This window comes from Lygodium microphyllum, chromosome 14 (assembly GCF_053477565.2).
Source record: "Lygodium microphyllum isolate KBCC chromosome 14, Lygodium_microphyllum_v1.1.10, whole genome shotgun sequence".
NCBI classification, from domain to species: domain Eukaryota; kingdom Viridiplantae; phylum Streptophyta; class Polypodiopsida; order Schizaeales; family Lygodiaceae; genus Lygodium; species Lygodium microphyllum.
The window spans coordinates 7,572,969-7,589,703 of NC_141148.1; the positions used below are offsets into that span (position 1 = coordinate 7,572,969).

The following is a 16,735-nucleotide window of genomic DNA, read 5'->3' on the forward strand; positions in this document are numbered from 1 at the left end:
ATAGGAGCCATCATCATGAATGATATGGGGATGAGGGTGATGACTCGTATGAGAGAGTTGTGCCAAAAAGTTTTTCGGCACAATGTCTTAAATCATTGGAAGAACATACCCGAGGGAAGCAATGACTACATAGTAGCATCCTTGCATGAGAAGTTTCCAGTACCCGCTGCAACAAATAGGTTTTCCACAAGCCAGATGATGGAGTGCATGCGTGTGTATATGTCACATAGACGATTGAACGTACACAATGCACTTAAGTGGGGCCTCAAAGTCCGAGTGGCTAGATATAGATGAGTGGCGCAGACTCGAGGAGGAGACCACAGATTCTCTAGGATGTTGGAGATAGCAATACGAGGCAGCAAGGGCACAACTAGAGGCAAAAGTGGTCCATCATCTTGGGAGTGGCGGCCACATGACTTATCTGGAGGACTTTGTAAGTTTTTCTTTTGTTCTACTTGCTTTTTTTTTTTGCAATATCCCTTGTACTGACAATCGTGTTTCTAACAGTTGTATTTTGTTTTCTTTGTAGCACTCCATTATTACAAACCGCGATCCCACCAACCTAGAGACTCGATATGCAAAGAGACATTGTCTCACTACATTGATAGACCGATTATATGAACGCAACGACCCAGTAAGTAGCTCGTCTTTTTTGTCCATAGTTACTAAATTTAATTAAAATACATTATTGTATAGTGGTCTAATATTTAGTTGTTTCTTTTTTTGCAAAGTCCGTTTGATGCTCCTTTGCGAATAAGCTTTCGGATGGTGAGGATCTATAGCTTGCCTTTGGATCTGTAGGGCGCACATCCTCTTCTTTTTTGGTTATGTGATTTATGTAGACATTTTCTATGCACTATGTTATTATCATCCTTTGTATCTTGCCATGATTCTACCGTCACTTTCATTACGCGATCTTGCATTTATTTTAAGTATCAGTCTTATAAATTCAAGTATACTTTGCCTTCATTTTGACGAGCATCGTACCCTTTACTGTAACTCTTTTGTATAGCCCAAATAAAACACATAGTGCTGCCACAAATTTTTTTTCCCTATAACCATCACTATTAGTGTCGCAAATTTACTACACACGTCACTATTAGCGTCGCAGTGTGCGTCACAAATCATCGTTATTAGCATTGCATTTATACGTTGCTATAAAATGCGACGCTAATAGCAACGCATATGGCGACTGTTCTATGGCTTCACTAATACTGACATTTTTTGCAACGACGAGGGCAAACTTCTTTATGAACATTTTCGTCGCTTTGAATGTCGGTATGCAACCTGTATTGTGTAGTGTGAGCGGCTAGCTTAACTAGTGAAATGGGTACATGCATAGCTGAAGGTCAACAATTTGAGTCCTTAATTTGGTGGCTCCATGATGTGTATACCTTTTCAAGTGAAACCTTGGGCTTGTCCCAAAGTCTAAACCAACATAGCATTTAAAAAAGCTAGCATTCTCATAAAAGAAGTTTCTATACACTTTGAGACTTAAGAGAAAAATTACATAGGATTTGCCACAAATTCCAAGAATATTTGGTAGTGGATGAATGGTTAAAGATATATTGTCAAGCATATATGAGGTATGTCTTATGTCATTTGTCTATCTTCGGATTTCAAACATTTCAATTTCTTATACTTGTTGAGAGCAACAGGATGAATCTTGTGAGTTTCTGGGCCTGGGCCTGGGTAGGTGAACTAAAAAAGCGCGAGTTTCTGGATTAGGTGCCTAAACAGCATTATTGTTGGAGAAGCTGTGTAGTCCCGTACTTTATTGCTAGGATGAATTAGATTAGGGCCGCCGCAAAAATCAACGGAGTTGAATCCGGACGATATAAGCGGACACTTGCGGTTCAGGGTGTGTTGAATGAGGGATCATGCCGAGATGATGGGCAAAACGCTCCGCTTGATAAGCATATGAAAACTGAGTACGTGAGGGCAAGTATTGGAAGATACAAAGAGAATTAGGAGAAAAGCGATCCAGTCGTGTCTCTGTCTGCGCCACCTGTGCAGCAGGCCAACCCCTTGTTGGAGAAGCAAATCATGGAATTAGGAGGGGAAATATGAATGAGTGGAGGGCTATATTGAGGTCAATTATACGTGAGGCATGGAGGAAGAGGACCCAACCATGATCATCAGAATACTTTAAAAAAAAGAGTGTGAGCTGTATGACCTGCTGAGTAAGTTAATCCCAAATCACCCTACTACAGGTTCTGCGAGACGCTGACATCGGAAGGGATCCAAGGGCCACCGGAGAGCATGCTAGCGACGGTGTACTTCTGAGCCTGAGAAGAGGCGAGCTGCGGGGTGACACACGGCCAGTCGACGCGATGCGAGATGTTGGAACCGGGGCCGTAATTGTCGTATTCGGCGTAGGTGCAGGTGGTCTCGTGAGGGCGGCTGAGGTTCCAGGAGAGCCAGCCGTCCGGGTGGAGGTGGGGACCGATGTAGGACTGGAGGAAGATGGAGGTGGAGTAGGGCTTCCAGGGGCGGCCGTAGTAGGAGTAGACGAGGTAAGGGGAGGAGGCGAGGTCCTGGGCCTGGGTGAGGTTGCAGTGCTGGAAGGCGAAGCCCGTGGCCTCCACCCGTTGCTTGCGGCCCTGGGCGGTGTAGGTGTTCTGCTGGCCCTGCATGGGCTGCCGGGCCCGCAGCTCGCAGCTCTGGAACACCGCCAGGGCGTTGCCGAAGATGTAGTCCACCGTGCCCAGCAGCTTGCAGTCCCGGTAGAACTGCCGCCCCGACAGCGCGTACAGCGTGTCCTGGTACCCCTCCAAGCAGCACTCCGCCAGCACGAACTGGTCCCCCTGCGCCCGCACCGCCACCGCCTGCTGCCCAGCCGGCCCCGCCTCGTTCCGGAACGTTATGTGCCTCGCCATGAACCCCTTGGCCGAAATCCCTTAAAAAATATATTCATTGCCATTAATTTTAGCAATAGGAAAAGGCGTGATATCTACGACAGGTACCACACAACTGACACACAAGGGATGGGCCATTATGCGACTCGTCTGACAGGTGTGACTCATAGGGTAGGGATGTCCTAATTCATTCATTCATCAAGTTCAATGCGACTAGTCTGACTACATTATAATCCAAATATTTTTTTTGTAGGAAGCTTTAAGTATGTATTAAAAGGAAAATTTACAAGATATGTAGAAGTTCAGGCTCCATTACAAGGAAGCAACAACCTGATTCATAAAAGACGATTTGGTTTACCCCTCTATTGATTGCTGATTTGTTTTTGCAGGATGTAAATGATGCAAAGAAGATCATTCAACAACGTGAAGACATTAAGAAAGAAGATAGGAGATGGAGGTGGAAGCCATGCTTGCAAAAATTAAAAAAAAGGCTGCAGAGTAGAATCGTGAAGAATGAAGAGAAGACACCTTCTCTAGGGACTGCAGTAATAGAAATAAGTTTAAGAAAATAGAAGAAAAGCTAGCTCATACTTTTTTGGACTTGTTCAATGATAAAGATATGGTCTTTTTTTATACTGTAATCCAAATATTGACGACTTCAATAGTAAAGTAAACAAACCCTTGTGCTCGGGGGCCAGGGCGGTCCCTTTCTAATATCTATCAACTGGTATACCTCAGTGTTCCAAAGTCAACACGACTTCCAAGGTGGATCCCGATTCCCATAGCTCGAATTTCCTTTACCATTATGCACTGTGTTCAAGTACCCTGTGCCCACTTTACTAGCCAAGTTCCAACACCTCCATTTCTAAGAAGAGTCAAGACCTTCAACTCCAAAGTTCAGGCCTAACTTCTAAGTTCTAACTTCTAAGGCCTTGCTCAGCAGCTGAATGCCAGAATCAATCTTTCCTTCTGCACACCTCCACGCTGCAGAATCTACCTTGGTTTTCAAACTTCACCTCTTTTGGCACAGTTAAAAGTTTAAAACACACTTTCTAGACATAATTAAACAAATGAGAAAATTTCTACGAATACGTACCCAAAGTGGCTGATCTGTATGTAGTGTACTTCATGCTCGCAACATTGGCATCGCCCGTGATGAAGGTCGCATTGCAGCCTTCTCCTATGAGAGAGAGATTGGCAAGAGACTTGCTGATATTGAGGGGGCCTTCATCATACACGCCTGCTTTGATCAAGATGACAAACCGCCCCTCGCGCTTCTCAGGCACGTTCTTGAGAGCCGCCTTGAGGGTGGTGTAGTCTCCTTTTCCGCTCTTGTCAACGACAAGGTCAGGCTGCACGGAAGATAAAGTACCAGCACCAGCAGATGTATCTGCTTCCAAGAACCTGCGATCAGCAGCAGAAAGCCATCGGGGGAATGCGGCGGCAGCATCTGCAGCAGCAGACGTATCGTCGTCCTGGATGTTATCGAAGGACGATAAGAGGCGGCGACGGAGGTGGAAGATGTCGGGGATGTGGGAAGGGATGGCGTTCTTCCAGGAGGAGAGGTCGGCGCCGAGGGAGGCGAGGGTCTCGACGAGGCAGAGGGCGTTGATGATGAGCTGGGAGACGTACTCCTGTTTGGGGAGCATGAGGGAGCTGGATCGGCCGGACAGGAGGCTATTGAGTCCGTCGGTGCAGGCGCTCTGGTCGCTGGAGGCGGTGCTGAGGGAGATCTCTGCGAACTGAAGGGAGCCCTTGAAGGAATGTATGTCAAGGCTGGACAGGGCCGCCGCTGATTCGTTGAGGTGGTCAATGGCGACCTCCAGCAGCTCCGCGCAGTCCTCCAGGGCCATCGTCTCCAGTGGATCCCGCCCCCTCTCGGTCGCCAACCCCAGCGCTAGGTGCCAAGCGTCCGTCGTCGCGTCCACCGCCACCCTCGCCGCCATCGCTACCAGCTGCGACGGTGTGGCATTCAGCGCCCCGGGGTAGCTCGACAGACTCGACCGGCACGTGTCCGGATACACCGTCGTATTGCAGGCCGCCTGTATCGCCGCCGATCCAATCGAGAACTGCTCCCCGTCGCCGCGGGATTCAGATGTGCTCGCTGTGTGCTTGCCCCTAATGACGATGCCGACCGTGAGGGAGATAACGGCGACGGTTAAGAAGACGGAGGAGGATACGATGATGAGGATGCGCCGGCGTTCTTTCTTCTTCGTTTCGTGCTGGAACTGTAGGTAAGGGTCGATTTTGCCATAGCTGCGGAACGAGCCTGGCATGGCGTCAGGATATCGATGGTGGAGCTCTGATAAGCACTAGCGACGGTGTGTAAGAAATGAGAGAGAGAGAGAGAGTGTGTGTGTGTGTGTGTGTGTGTGCGCGTGCGCGCGCGTATGTGTAAGGGAGAGGGAGAGAGATAGGGGAGAGCACGAGAAGCTGACTATCAGAACTGAACGTGAGGCATCGATTAAGGGAGAGGCTCTGAGAGAGACAGAAAGAGATATAAGGGGGATGCGGGGAAGCTAACTAGCGATGGCGAACGCTGTTCTGTGTTATCTACGCGTCCGGGTGGACCCCTGGCACTTCGCCACATGACAGCGCCTCATTTGAAGTCAACCGTCCACGCTGGCCATGTCAATGTCCCTTTTCACTGGAACGAACTATCCGCTCGGCTGTTTCTGCCAGCACAGCATTGCGTGCCACCTCAGCTGCATAAGATGGGCGGCCCCGCGGAACGGGACTGCTGGCCTGGTTCTTCGTGATGTGGCAGGCCGGCCCAAAAAACGTGCAGTTGCACGGCCCACGCACGATCCTAGCATATAGCCCCACAAATCCAGTAATACGTTGGGCCAGCTCCTATAAGATTTCTCGACATGGACTTGACCATACTTGATGGCTATTAGAATCTTGAGGGAGAACCATACGAGGATCTCCTAGAAATAAAGGTTATCTTGACAGGGCCTTTACCATATTTGATGGAGCTAGAATCTACGACGACAACAGTATAATAATCTCTTGCAAACCATTAAAAAACGAATGTCCCTAGCTTTTAGATGCAATTCTTGCTAAGATCACAATTCACGCACAAGTATTCACTCCCCTAGGTGAGTCTTATTTTCAATTCCCTATCCAAGCTTACAAGTGTTTCATGAATCTTTTCAATGTGACAAGAGAAACTCATCCTTTACCAAAAGAAGAATCTCTAGACCTACATGCAAGAGTGCTAAAAGACATCTATGTTATTTGTGTAAAGATGCGAAAAGCAACTTCTTCCTCCTCCTTCGTCCATGGTGCAATAAGTCAAGTAGTAGCAAGTTTCAAACATATTACATCAATAGTGTGTTTTAGGTCTCAAATAGATGTTGATGTAAGCATCACTTTTTCTAATGCATCTCACCACATTACAAAAAACAAGACCAAAAGTTAAATATATACACATAATTTCTTAACAAAAACAAGTGATAGACATCATGCACTACTAACATTTCAAGAGCAAAGGCTAGCTAAATGGCCATTGCTATGCTTGATTGGTTGATTATCAATGTACTCCAATAAATACTATCTTAGTGCTTGATATGAATAAGGGACTCTATTGTTGCATGTGAGCTCAATCAAGGTAGCAATAAATGTATGCTTATTTAGAAGAAACCTTGATGCTTGTGATATCAACTACCATATCATTAATCGTCCAGACCCAATTCGGATGCACAAAGCTAGCTAGTTGGAGAGTCTATGAGTCTATCTTGTACAAACATCAAGGCCTCAACTCAAAGGATGGACTTGAGGGTTCCTAAACTATGAATGTCTCTCAAACAACAATCTAACACTCACCTAAGAAGGGTCACTTCTTAGCCAATCAAAGATGATTAGAGTGAGCTAATACTACACTTGGTTCAAAGAGAGTGGTGCTATCTTTTGGACTTTCATAGCCATTAGGACTTATACTCAATTGCACTCTAGTCCCTTAAAACAATGTGAAGTCTATTAATTATCCTATTGGATTGGGATTCACATTCTAAAAGCTATATTTATGTCGGTTAACTATCCTATTGAATTGGGGATCACGTTTTAGAAGCTCTATTTAGTGTTGAGGAAAGTCCCTTGACTGATTAGATCCACCCAACCCTAGATTTGTCGATCATGGGAATCAAGGCCTCCAGCTTTTCCCAATGGATTTGCTTTAGTTATCTAATTTAGCAAAGCACTATGAGAACATACAAAAACAACTTTCTTTCATGATCCCCGCAAGGATCATGACTTCCACGAACCTATCTTAGTCCCTGCAAGGACTCTTGACCCCTCAAGTCATTCCAACTCTTGACTAGTATTCAAGATTATCCATCCCTAATAGGTGATGGGAATCATGAAGCTCTACATCCCTATCAAAGGCTGCCAATGGATCTATTGGCTTGGAGCCCTTCTAAACTTCTCCGCCTAAGGTGATGTAGCAACAACACACTTGGCCCTTTAACCAGTTAGACCTCGGCCTTGGTTACCAAGTAGTGTCCTTCTATGTTTATCTCAATTACTCTGACATTCATACTAAACCTTCAAGCAAGTCCTACTAATGTCTTGTTGATTGCGCAGATTCAAGAGTCACATGCCAACTTCCATGTAATGAAAGAAAAGAGAGCAAAAGTTTGGCAGATTTCAAAAGAGCTTTTGTGCATATATCGAGAAGAGGAGAGAAACTCTTGGATATCAATAGAGCTTCAGTGCATGTATGGAGAATAGGCGAGAAGTTAGCAGATTTTGGCAAAGCTTCCATACACATGTGGAGAAGAGGAGGGAAGCTCGGTAGATTCCAATAAGCTAATGTGAAATATAGAGGGGAAAGCTAAGAGTGAAAGAGAGAGAGAGTTTTCCTCTAGCTTAGCCCATGCTCGCAAAGTGCTGTCTCCTTCAAGAAAGGTGTGTACCTATGTGATCCCTCCTTCCCTTATATACTAGTTGGAGAGAGAGAGAGAGAGAGAGAGAGAGAGAGAGAGAGAGAGAGAGAGAGAGAGAGAGAGAGAGAGAGAGAGAGAGAGAGAAGGGGGGACTTTGCAAATGCAAAAGCTAGCTAGTTTTAGTATTTTTGAGAGATTTTACTCAAATTTGAGAATATTTATATTTTTATAAATTTAGGAATCTAAAAAAAGTAAAAAGATGGCCCTTTTGCACTCGCACACAACCTCGGGGAAGTTATTATATGTATATCCTCTACATCACGTGCATTCAAGGCCTATTTACAAATATCCTTATCTGTGAAATTTTCTTGAATTAAACATAACTCTTTTCTATTCAATCTATAATTAAACCCTTTATATTACACCCTTCTATATGTGTGTGTGTGTGTGTGTGTGTGTGTATATATACATACATACATATATATATATATATATATATATATATATATATATATATATATATATATATATATATATATGGTATTTTAAAAATACCTTATTTTGAACCCATGTGATGCACACATATATTCATGAGTAACTTACCTGAGCACACAACTTGCATATAAAAATTCTTGCACATTGGACATAAGTTAAAATGACCATAACTTTTGATTTGAACCTAGAATTCATATCTATTTGAATGGCCATCTAAAAATTCTAGCACATTGGACAAAAGTTAAAATGGCCATAACTTTTGATTTTGAACATGGAATTCGTATCTGTTTGAACTCTTCCAATCACAGCAACAAGCTCTATGATTTTGTTAGATAATTTTTAAGGAATTTTGTAAAAATAAAAAATCAATATCTATATTCTCCCATAAGAAATTCCTATCAATATCTCAAAAAACTCAATACAAGCAAGGTCTTAATACTCTCAAACATCATTACCATTGAAGTTACAAATGTGCAATAAAAGACACAAGATCTTGGATTACTTATATTGCATAACATCTAAGATACCAAGGTGGACATATTATATCCACTCCCCCTCGAAAAATTTAGTAAGTCCTCATGTCAGCAAAGATTGGGGGTATATTCACTTATAACTTTATGATGTATAACCTCAAAGATAATACCAATGCATATCACTTGGGTAATAGAATTGATCCTAGGATACACTACTTCAAAGATCTAGTCAATCCCTAACTTTCCAAATCATAATCTTAGCCTACATTACATCTACCATTTGAGTTTTTGCTTCTAAGAATATCATTGGAATCTTCCAAACGAGTAATCCCTTTGTATTTGGGATATTCAAACCTAAAGTGGCTGAGCTCATTGCAACTATAGTACTTCTTTTTGCCATTTTTCCTTGAAGTGGCCCACTTTATCACAAAATGGAGCATTAGTGATTCCCTTTAATTTTCGCTACCATATCAACATAAACATATTATGAGACAAATCTTGGTCTAAAATAATTTGCATTCCCTCTTGGAATTGAAAGGGATGCAAGAGATGTAGGAGAGAAGAGCACACACAATGTAGGTGTTGTCAACAATGTTATGACAGCCTTATTGCACTTTCATATATATATATGAATAAAGAATATGGGTGGTCACTATACACGGGTAGGCCCAAGGGCCTTTTACCCCAACAACCTCCCACTAAAAGGCCAATGGGCCAAGGAGTGAAAAAACAAAACAAAAGAAAAGAGACAGGGTGAGGAATCATGACATCTCACCCAACGCCCAATCGAAAAGCGAGCTGTGCAATAAGTGGTGGGAACCTCCTCACAAGAAGAGTCAAGCATCCTTGAGTCCATGACATCTAAGAGATAAGAGATCCCATAGCTCTAGACAATAAAGCAATCCATGACTGCTTCCCATGAAGCAAGCAATACAACTCATAAGTGCACGGTTGTAAAGCATCAGAGTGGCGCATAACATCAGCGCAACGTATAAAAGACAACGGAGAGCATACAGACTCTCCAAGGTCAATCATCGAAAGAGGGCCAGCATCCCGGACACAAGTCAAACGGGGTCTCAGGACAGTATGCGACCTCAGCAAAGCGGAAGACTGACATACGGCTGTAGAATCAGCCATAAAGTGCACTAAACGCATATCAAGAGGCTTAAGAGCTGTCTGTATCTCATAAAAGATAGCATTACGGTTGCGTAGAACATGTTGGGCATCTAAATCCCAAAACCTGTAAGCCGTAAAGTCACCATCTCCATAACCAAGGAGTATGCATCTGCGTGACATAGGCTCATGTGGCATACTAACAGATGCCTAGCAGCCAAACATCCTCAAGTGATCATAGGAGGGTCTCATGCCACTCCATGCCTCATGCGGAGTAATAACATCCAAAGAGAAACATGACATCCAATTAACCAAGTAGACTGCCGTCATAAGGGCCTTAGCCCAAAAGCCATAAGACAACCTAGCTGTGGTAAACATAGAAGCAACCTTTGCCTGTAAAGTCAGGCACATGCCATGAGCAATCCCATAACACCGTGGGCATAAGAAATCAATGCCATATTGCTGACAAGAAATCCATAAGCTGGGAGAGATAGCATGACTCTCATAATCCATGTGCAAGCATCTAGGCCTGCTACCAGCAGAATCCATAAACATGTCAAGCATAGTAACAAAATCCTCAATCCGTACCAAAGGGTAAGCCCAAACACGGTGGATAGCATGATCCATGAAGGTCACAAAATACGATGCTCCACCAATTGACTGGGAAGGCATATGCCCATATATTGCAACATGGACTAGATCTAGAGGAGCATGCCTCACATGATCGTCATAAGCCAAAGAGGCTCTACACGGACCATGAGTACAATGAGGGCAAGTAGCATGGGGAAGAGCAGGCAATAAGCCCATATCACATAAAGCATCCATCTCAGTGTGTCGTACATGGCCTAGGCGACAATGCCATAACAATACATGTGGTATCTGCATAACTGCAACCATAGAATCTCCCACATGAGAGACATGCACTACATAATCATTGCCATATCTAGCACCTCTGGCCAATACGAAGCAACTACGACGGATTTTCCATGAAGTATCCCCAAGAGAGACATAATATCTTGCACCATGCAACTAACTGACAGAGATTAGGCTCTTACTGAGCGTAGGTATATGCAAGACATCACAGAGCATAAGAGAAGACCCATTTGGTAGAGCCAAGTGTATATCCCTTGTACCAATAACATGACAATCCTGCTCAAGGCCCAAAGAAATATATCCGTCAACCTCCGTGTAAGGAGAGAACCAAGCTCTATGCAGAGTAATATGACAAGATGCCATACTATCTTAAATCCAATCAAAGGTATAGGCCATATCACTGAGCAAGTAATCTGTAGGGTAACATGATGCCAAGAGTCTAGGCTCAGCAGCATCATCATGGGTAACTACATGCACCATACCACTATCAACAGTGGTCTCACCTACTATATCACTGACTCTGCTCTCATGTCTAGCGTAGTGAAATCCTTTCTGCTCTCTAATCCACTTGAAGCATTTACGCTTCACATGCCCTGTCTTTCCACAATGAAAGCAAACAGAACCTATAAAACATGTAGAAGAGGACAACTGCTCTGTAATAGCATGAGTAGGGCTGTCCAATACATCCAAGGAGCTCAAAGAATTAGGGGAACTCTCATCAGAGAGAACATGCTCATCAAGAGGATTGTCTGCATGACTAGAAGAGCTGGAAGTTGTCATAGCATACTGCAAAGGGGACTCATCCAAACCAGAAGGGAAGAACACAAAGGCATCAACCACGGATGCAAAAGCTCCCACACGGACAAGCCTAGCAGACAAAAGCATGACATATCCAACCACTATAGCTGGCAGCCATAAAAGCATAAGCATGCCTCGGAGTCATAAATGCATAAGCATCCCCGAAACATAGGAGTATACATAACTTTGCAGTGTCTCATACCATGTACTGACATACATGTCCAGCTAAGAACGGCAGGTGGCAAATAAACATGCAAGAATCAAGATCCAATAAAAGCCCAAATATCTGTGTAAAAGCATCTAGGTAAGAGGCTCTGTAAAATACATAGCAGCAAACCATGTGCATACACGAGTGGCCATAAAGATCAATTGCTCCTTGATATACATGGGCAATAGCAGCCCAAATAGCATAGATGCCATACAACAGAGAAGCAGGATAGCCATAACTATAAATCCCAAGCACTATCCAAATCCACTGATTAGTAAATATCCCGCATATCAAATGCAAACGAGCAATCACAGCTTAATAGGCAACTTCCAAAACAAGGGAGCAGTCACTGCTCAATACCTGTAAGTGCATCCAAGTAATAGCCAAGATCCATAATTGGAGCATCAAATCCCATATAGCATTCAAGGTCGTAATGGAAAAATCCAAGTCGTAACGGAAAAAGCAAAGTCAATGTCCAACTGCTCAAGGGAATACTCAAATGAATGTCAAGACGAGCTCAAACAACTGCCATCCACAGCCAAAGCATAAAGCATTCACCAAGACATCATAACTCCTACTGGGTAAGCCTAGGCATAAACCATGTCATAGATGAAATGCCAGCTGCAAAGAAGTGACAGTCAAACCCAAATCAAGCTCTAATCTCAGATCAAAACAATTTTGGAGCATAGAAGAACCATGTGGCATTATCCAAATGCGTAAATACATCAACCCAAGTAGCCAGGAGCACCTCGTATGCAATAGGCATAACCTGGCAAATCATTAAATAGCTTTAGCCTTCAAGTTTCCAACAGCATATAACCTCTGTAAACTGAGCAAATCAATGCTCAATCCAAGCTCAAATCCATAGGCAAACCATAGGCATACATTCCTGTATGTATAGGCACCAACCGGGTATAATCGGACATCAAATGCCAAGACTTGTAAGCATAAAGTTGAAGTAACAGGTGGCTGCCCTGTTTTGGATAGATTTGGGACTATTCAAAACAATCAATGGCTGAGCTAAATCAACTCTAAATGCATCTCACATAAGAGGCATAACATCCACAAGTGATTCGGTATCAATAGACATCAGTAGAAGCATCACATAAGCCATAGGCATACAAATACACGCTGTCTCAGACCTAAAAACTGTTGCAAAATATTCTCTCATCAAAATTTGGTAAATCCGACATCACCATCGCATTCAAAGCGTGCCAAAACCCCATGTTAGACTCTTACCTTGCCTGAATCAGGTTCTGAATGCCCGAGATATGACAAAAAGAGGATTTTAAAGCCATTTTTGCAAACCGGAGTAAATAAAACGTGAGCATGCTGCTATACTTGAGGGACTAAATCAGGGTGGGTAGGGGATAAGCAAGAGCCCAAGGAAGGCCGACAATAGACCTACACAAGCCTAGGACAAGTCCAAGCAAGAGGTGAAGAGAACAAGCTTCAATGATGGAAGCTATGGCTACCTCTTCATGAAACCCTATTGTTCATGTCAAAGAATGGCTGAGAACTGAGTGAGAAGCAAGCTCTCATACCTCGTGTAGATGCGAGAAAAGCTCACGAAGGAGTGGCTCTAATACCAGTTGAAAGGGATGTAGGAGACACGGGAGAGAAGAGAGCACACAATGTAGGTGCTGTCAACAATGTTATGACAGTCTTATTGCACTTTCATATATATATATATGAATAAAGAATATGGGCGGTCACTGTACACAGGCAGGCCCAAGGGCCTTTTACCCCAATAGGAATGTAAGTGTTCCCACAATCTTTACTGATCAATTTGACCAAAGGATTAGATCACATTAGGGTTTCTTCAGAGTGACTAGCCTCATCAAGTTAAGATACTGATTGAGAGGAAAATTCAACCCTTACAAGACCTTGCAATCTGTTGGGTAATGGACATTTGTGGAGCTGCTTTCAAAGTGTAACAAACTTTGAGTAATATTTCTCTAGGGTTAGGCCAAGCTATTGAAGGCCAAAGAATTCATTAATCTCCAAGGTTTCAAAAGATGGTGGAAGATATCTTTCTCGTACCACAACTTTTATCTCATTCTAAGTTCTTAACCTTTTTTATACCACATTATCAAGGCACCACTCTTTCCACCACAATTTGGCTTCATCAGTAAGGTGTAAGCATGCCACTATAGATCGATTTGCTTCACTAGTTCCAACAAAAAGAAATAATCATCCATACTATCAATCCAAACTTCTACATCTACCTTGACTTTGGTATCCTCACCATTAGGCCATTGAGGGATTTAATGGTTCTAATCCCCTCTTAGCTTCTCTAGCTAAGGTATTGTAGTACCAACACGTTTTGCCTTTTTCACCACTTGAATCTTGAATTTGGATACTAAGTAGTGTTCTTTTGGGTTTATCTCGATCACTTTGGCATTCACATTGGACCTTGGGGCAAGTCCACCAACATCTAATGCCTTTATTTATCCCAGGAATCCAATAGCCACATATCCTCTTTGTATTGATCCTATTGATGCAATAGTGACATATCCTCTTAAATCTTCTTATTAATTCACAAGAAAATTCATAAAGCAAGAAGGTATGCAATCTTTTTCAATCAATAAACAAGTTCAACTAAATCAACACTTTTAAGTCAAATAAAAATAATTATATATTAAATAAACAATTCAAACTCGATTACAATGACTTGAATGGTATGTTCGCATTCTCGATGTCATTTTTAAGTTCTTTGTTGGAGTGTCTTCCTTGAGTTCTTGAGAAAATGCCTTCTCTAATGATCTCATTTTCTTCACAGTATTCCTTAAGATCCATTGTTAAAAGTACATTTGAAAAAGTTTTCACAAAGTTATGGAAAAAGAGAAAAAGAAATTATGTGGATTTCAACAAAATTCTTGTGTGATTTTAGAGAAGAGAGAAAAAATTTTGGTGGATTTCGATAGAGCTTTGATGTGATGGCAGAGGAGAGAGAAAAATCTTGCTGGATTTTGGCAAAGCTTCTATGCATGTATAGAGAAAAGGAGAGAAGCTTGACAAATGTTGAGAGTTTCCATGCATGTATGGAGAAGAGAAGATAAGTTTCATAGATTTTGGCAAGGATTCCATGAATGTATGGAGAAGAGGAGAGAAGCTTGACATATTTTGGCAAAGATTCCATGCATGCATGGAGAAGAGGGGGAAGTTGAGAGAGAGAGAGAGAGAGAGAGAGAGAGAGAGAGAGAGAGAGAGAGAGAGATTCTCTAGCTTCACCCATGCTCAAAGAGTGGTGTCTGTTCTCTCTTCCTCCCTCTCTCTTTTTTCTCCTCCTCTCTCTCCTCTCTCTCTTCTAAGGGTAGAGAGAAAGAGAGAAAGAGTAAAGAGAGAGAAAAGAAGATAGAGGAGAGAGAGAGAGAAGAGAGAAAAAGAGATAAGCGAGAGGAGAGAGAGAGAAGAGAGATAAGCGAGAGGACAAGAGAGAGGAGAGAGGAGAGAGAGGGAGAAATAGAGAGAAAGAAAAGAGAGAAGGGAGAAGAGAGGGGATAGAGAGAGCAAAGCGAAAGAAGAAGAGAGAAAGATAAAAGAGAAGGGGAAAGAAATAGGATAAACAAAGCACACACACACACATCTTAACATATGTACTGTTTAATGTTTTCCATGTGGAAATACAAGCCCAACTCTTAGCATATATCATCATTCGCATGGTCCTCCTTTGTGGAGTTTTTACGTTGTCTTGTTAACCAACTTTTTAAAGGAAAAATGAAGAAAGGTCTTGACTTGGAAAGGGAAAATCCTCTCATCCCATGTGTTTCCATATTCTTTGTGAGGGGGTCCTATTTCATAGAATTATTTCCTAGGAGAGTAAGCCCTACGTGTGCCTCCAAGGTATACACAACATTGAAAACATGTAAAATAATTCTACAACATTCAAAAAGGAATCATCAAATAAGTGTAATGACCTCAATGGCACCACCCTCTATAAGCTTTGTCACTAATAACAACTTCAATCACCAATTGTTTTAGTACCAATAAAAACTCTTCATCAATGACATTAGTCCTCTAAGGAAAAGCACTTGATACCATATAATTCTTCTCCATTCTTTTGCCCATCTTAAAGGGGGAAAAAATCAATAAGTTTTGAATTATAAGTGTCCCAACCAAAACAAAACAATTTCAATATTAAACAAGCTCAACTAATATGGAAGCTAAAGCTCTTTGTACAAATGCTCCCCATCAATACAAGATGCTTCCATAGATTTAGAAGACATAAGTAATCACTCAATGTGGTTCACTTAATCATTCCACTTGGCATATGGATTTTAATATCAAATGCTTGTTCCATGTCTTCAGTGGACTCCAAGGGAATCCATTGGCATGCTTTCTTTATCCAGTGTCAGTAATAGAAGCACATATACAATAAAGAATGCGCAATCAAGTAACGCAATGTAACACTAGGGACCACCATTCTACACAAAAAGATGTTACCTTTGCATATGCTACCACTTCATTCCATCCTTCTTCAAAATTGGAATTAAGAAAGTCCTCACTTATGTCCTTACAAATGAACATGGTTGGACAATGATGTGTATTAGTGGTTTTGAAAATATAAGCGAAAACATGAATTAGTGCAAATCATGAAGGACCCATTGATCTTGAAGCTCTCCCAAATTAGTGAGCTATGAATATCATGTACAATCTTCAATTTTCATGCCTCAAGAATCTATTCATCCAAAATGGGTCATTCCAAAGAATTGAGAGATGGATAATGAAGTAATTCAAGAGAACCATACCAATTAACTGGCATAGCCACTATATACATAAACTTATAGAAGAAAATCTTGTGATCTAGAAGATATTGTGATGACTTTTCCATCATCATTGTCTCACCTACATCCATATGTGAAGCTTTGCATATCCAAGATAAGCTTCTTAAATATTTATTCTCAACATGATTAAAAGGGAAGATGTCTTATAGAAGAGAAAAACTAAAAATATTAATAACATATAAAAAGTTAAGAACATAAAAGTAGTGACTTACAATTCGGGGGGAAGATTTGTCAAGTAGTCCTA

At 42.1% G+C, this 16,735-nt stretch overlaps 1 protein-coding gene across 1 annotated transcript; it reads right to left on the reverse strand.

The window, feature by feature from the left end:
• Positions 1-1,429: 1,429 nt before the first annotated feature.
• Positions 1,430-5,377, reverse strand: LOC148025291 (pectinesterase 3-like). Its single transcript, XM_087692313.1, has 2 exons — positions 3,955-5,377; positions 1,430-2,899 (listed from the first exon to the last, which is right to left on the reverse strand). The coding sequence occupies exons 1-2, from the start codon at positions 5,132-5,134 to the stop codon at positions 2,208-2,210; spliced, it is 1,872 nt and encodes a 623-aa protein (XP_087548439.1). The 5' UTR covers positions 5,135-5,377; the 3' UTR covers positions 1,430-2,207.
• Between the last annotated feature and the right edge of the window lie 11,358 nt (positions 5,378-16,735).

Bases quoted from the DNA above. Each gene is read 5' to 3' on its own strand.
- LOC148025291 (XM_087692313.1), bottom strand. From the start codon at position 5,134: ATGCCAGGCTCGTTCCGCAGCTATGGCAAAATCGACCCTTACCTACAG. The intron at 2,900-3,954 runs GTACGTATTCGT...ATATTTTTTAAG, and splicing joins ATACAGATCAGCCACTTTGG to GGATTTCGGCCAAGGGGTTC.